This window comes from Bison bison, unplaced genomic scaffold (assembly GCF_000754665.1).
Source record: "Bison bison bison isolate TAMUID 2011002044 unplaced genomic scaffold, Bison_UMD1.0 scf7180017864487, whole genome shotgun sequence".
Classification (NCBI taxonomy): domain Eukaryota; kingdom Metazoa; phylum Chordata; class Mammalia; order Artiodactyla; family Bovidae; genus Bison; species Bison bison.
In genome coordinates, this window is record NW_011495047.1 from 7,185,349 (window position 1) to 7,189,395 (window position 4,047).

The 4,047-nt window shown below is 61.5% G+C and overlaps 1 protein-coding gene across 1 annotated transcript in view; it reads right to left on the bottom strand.

Annotated features, from left to right (window-relative positions):
* Positions 1-4,047, bottom strand: part of TMEM63B (transmembrane protein 63B) — a 28,257-nt gene that overhangs the window by 2,791 nt on the left and 21,419 nt on the right. Inside the window, exons 16-21 of the mRNA XM_010863232.1 lie at positions 3,771-3,876; positions 3,533-3,598; positions 2,215-2,377; positions 1,515-1,620; positions 394-561; positions 60-175 (exon numbers count right to left, since the gene is read on the bottom strand). Of these exons, the coding sequence (XP_010861534.1) occupies positions 60-175; positions 394-561; positions 1,515-1,620; positions 2,215-2,377; positions 3,533-3,598; positions 3,771-3,876 (725 nt within the window). The remainder of the gene's footprint in view (positions 1-59; positions 176-393; positions 562-1,514; positions 1,621-2,214; positions 2,378-3,532; positions 3,599-3,770; positions 3,877-4,047) is intronic.

Genomic DNA, 4,047 nt, shown 5'->3' on the forward strand with positions numbered 1-4,047 from the left:
CCCCCACCCCCAGCGCGTGGACTCCGCCCTGGGCCGCCTCCCTGCCCGCTCGCCCCTACCTTGTAGTTGTGGGCACTGAGGTATTTGAAGTGTCCGAAGCAGACGTGGCAGAGACAGACGACAATGGTGATCACCAGGACGACGAATGTGAACATGGACGTCGGGGCTAGAAACCCTGGGGTGGAGAGGGCAGAGAAAGAGCTGCGGTCTCTCCTCCGGGCCCCCCTCCCAGGGGTTTCCTCCTGAACGCAGTCCCACGCTCCCATATGCTGCGGCTTCTCCCAGGCCCCCAGCCCGCGATCCCCCCCGGGGCCGGCTCTGCCTGGACCCTGGCGGGAGTGTCCTCTGCCGCCAGCCCCTCCCTGGCCCCCAAGGGTGGGGGGCGGCCCTCACCCGTGCGCATGGTGGAGAAGAACAGCAGCCAGAAGAGGCAGAGGATGGGCGCGGCCACCACCTGGTTGACGGCGCCTGAGTGGATCTTCTTGTCCAGCTTGGCCGGCAGGTAGGCGTAGTAGAGATTGTACCTGTCTACCAGGTGCTTCAGCAGCATGTACATGAGCCCTGGGGGAAGCCACACCGGCCCTGACCTCGGAACCAGCGCTGTCGGGCCTACGTGTATCTGTCACGGTCTCTGGAGGGTTGGCCCCCTGCTTTTTCTGCCCCAGGCCCAGTAGAGAATAGAGCCCCAAGGCCCTCGCAGGACCACAGGACCCCAGCTTCCCCTGCTTCAACCCCTTCACTCTGCAGCCCCTCACCAGGAATTCACTGTTAGGAATCCACTGGCTTGGGTCAGCAAGCACTCTCCTGCATGTTGTTTTTTTCCTATCCCTGACCCTAAACAGAGGAGGGTAAGTCAGGCGGTAAGGTCTCTCTTCCTGGAGGTTGAGGGAACGGGACGTTTCAAATGGGGACAAGGTGGTTAGTTTGGGAGTCTGGAGCCTTCGATAACCAGGGAGGGTGGTGAACGGATTAGGGTGTTAGTGGGGGGGGGAAAGGACAGATGGGGGAATGATGGGGGTGAAGAGAAACTTTGCTTAATTTTTTCAGAAAGAAGAGGGACTTGACGAGGTCACATGGTGCAGCTACAGCAGGTAAGGACCCAAACCCTCCCTGAAACCCAAAGGTCTTTCCTGAGTGTACAGGGCTGTGTACAAGTGTGCCTGTGGATCCTGTGTATGACTGTGTGTGCGTGTGGACTCCTCAGTGGGCATGTGATCTGTGTCTAAGTATACCCGCTTGCATGAAGGCACTGGTGTGAGGGAATATGGCCGTGTTGGGGAGATGTGGCCCAGGGACCCAGCACACTGGCCGAAGCCAGCCTGAGCTGAGATGGCTTTACCCTCTGCCCCCCCAGGCTGAGCCCCAGACTGAGCCAGGGACCAGGCGGGAGGCCCGAGGGGCCGGTCTCCCAGCCAGGGCCCTGTCCACTCGGGTGGCCTGCCTTGCTAGAGTGGAGTGGGAGAGAACCTGGGTCCCCCCGAGCAGGGCCCAGGTCCCGGCGCGGCGGTGCCTACCGAAGGGCACGATGATGGGGCAGGTGATACTGTAGGTCATGACCACCGTGAAGACGCACATCATCCAAGCGTAGGCTGCGCCAAACTGGAACTCGTAGGCCTGATGCTGGGGGGGAGATGGGCAGGAGGGTCGCTCAGGGAGGGGAGGGGAGGGGAGGGGAAGACTGGAGGGGCTCAGGCAGGTGGGAGGAGGGAAAGGGACAGGAACTCTGGGGCCAGGAAAGAAGCTGGGGGTGGGAAGGGAACCCAGTGTCCAGGGCAGGGCAGGGCGAAGCTGATGGAGAGAGAGGGGCTGTGGCTGAGATGGAGGTCAGGGTGGGTACAGTGATGGGGCCTGGGGAGGGGCCTTCGAGGGATGAGGGTCTGGCGGGTTGGTGGGCCTGGGAATTGGATGCCCAGAGCCATCTGTGTGGGATTAGGGCAGAGGGACCCTGGGTCTAGATCCAGACCTCCCCCAGTTCCCATCACAGAACACTAGACTGTCAGAACTGGAGGGGCCTTCAGGGTTAAGCTACGCTATGTCACTGTACGCATGGGAAAACTGAGGCCCCAGACTGGAAGGGGAAGACTCAGGGCCACGGAACTCGGCTCCCCAGGTCCCGGCCCCTTGGGGCCCCCACACTCTAGCACGGCTGCTGCAGTTTCCGGTTGGGCCACCAGGGGGTGCTGTGCGGGCCGCGGCAGCCCCGGGCGGCCCTACCCGCTTCACGTTGCGCCTCTCGGCGGCCGAGCGCGCCAGGCAGAGCCGGATCATGTACATGAGCAGGCCAGGGATGCGCAGCAGGTCCATGGCGTTGCCGATAAAGGCGGAGGCAATGACGTAGTTCACGAAGAAGGCGCCGTTGTCCGGCAGGAACACGCACCTGCGGGCACCAAGTGCTCCAGCTCTGCACTCGGGGGACCCAGAGGCCCCCCTGCCCACTGCCAGCGTGCCAGCACCCCCAAGGTGCCTTTTTCCACATGGACCCTCCAGCTGAGCCCTCAGAGCACCCATGTCTTAGCGCCCCTTGAATGTGAACCCCCAGATGCCTCCAAAGTAAGCCGAAGATAACCTCAGTGTGTGTGAGCCCAGAGGCATCCCTAGAACTTGTGCCACATAAAGACCCCTGGAGAGAGTGCTAGAGACCCCTAAGGAGACCAGTGTTCAGGGTATGATTCTGGAGATCTCCACGGCCACCCCCCTCCCTGTGAGCCCCGGGAACACCCTGAAGGCTCCCTCCCTTAGATCTTAATTTAACCCAGAGTAACTCCCAGAGTATGAGCCTTCGACACCTCCAGAACTCAGCTCCAGAGACTCTCCCCCAGAAGTCTTCAGAGGCGGGGAGCCCAGGGACCTTTGTCAGTACCCATGACACCCCAAATATGAGCCCAAGGTGACTACAGATGGCCTAGAGCAAGACCCCTAGAGCCTGCTCCCACATAAACAGCCATGGCACGTGTCCCCAAGACCCCCTCACAGGGATTCCCAGGGAAGGGACCCCATAGAGAACTGCACAGTCATGCCTCTGGGTGACAGCCTGAGACTTCAGTGGTGTTCCCAGAGCTTGTGCCCCAGAAACACCCCAAGGTGAATCCTCCGTGGTCATTCTGAGTGAGGTGTGAGCCCAAGAACCTTCCAGAGAGACTCAAAGGGGTGGCACCTGAGACTTTCAGCACAACCAAGATCCGACTATAGACCTTTCCAAACACCCTGAGTGAAGCTCTAGCTCCCACAGTTAGTCCCAGGATACAAGCCCCAGAGCCCACCATAGAAACCCCCCTGAGTGTAGGCCCCAAAGCCCCAAATATACCCTAAGGGTGACCTCAGAATCCAGAGAGGTTCCCTACACAGACCCCTGGACATCCCATGTATGCACCCAAGACAGCCTGTTGCGGGGGGTGACCTTTGGGATGCCTGACCATGATATAAGCCCCTCTTCCTCTCCACCGCAGGGGTGGGGGCTTTGCTGCACCTTCCCATGGGGGAAATGCCCACCCCTCCAATCTGGTCTCCTTCCCTGGGGACCCTGGTCACTCACTCAAACCGGATAGCTGCCTCAGCCAAGAATTTCTTGTCAAAGAGCCAGCGGAAGAAGAGGTCCAGGCTGGGGAGGGGAGGAGAGGAGATGGAGGTGCTGGGGGCTGGAGTAGCCAGAACACCAGAGGGGAGAGAGTCCCATCCACGAGCTCTGAGGACGCGCCCCAGGCCTGGAGCCCCTGGCTGCTCCCCCTCTTGCTGCCCCCACCCCAGCTCCCAGCCCTCCCTCCGAAACCCACCTGCTCAGTCCCAGCGAGGGCAGGAGCAGCACCATGAAGAGGAGGAAGGTGTAGCACTTGTGCATGGTGGTCCTGTTCTCACCGGAGCTGGCGTGGGGGGCATGGGGTGGGGCAGAGGTCAGGCGAGCCAGCCCCGTGCCTGCTCCCCCAAGCTCCTGCAGTCCCAGGAAGGTCCCCTGGGAAGGAGGGGGCCTTCCCAAGGTGAGGATCCCAGTCACCATCCCTCCCCTGCCAGCCCTGGGACTGTCCAGGGCGTGGGGGGTCTGAAGGTGGAGGG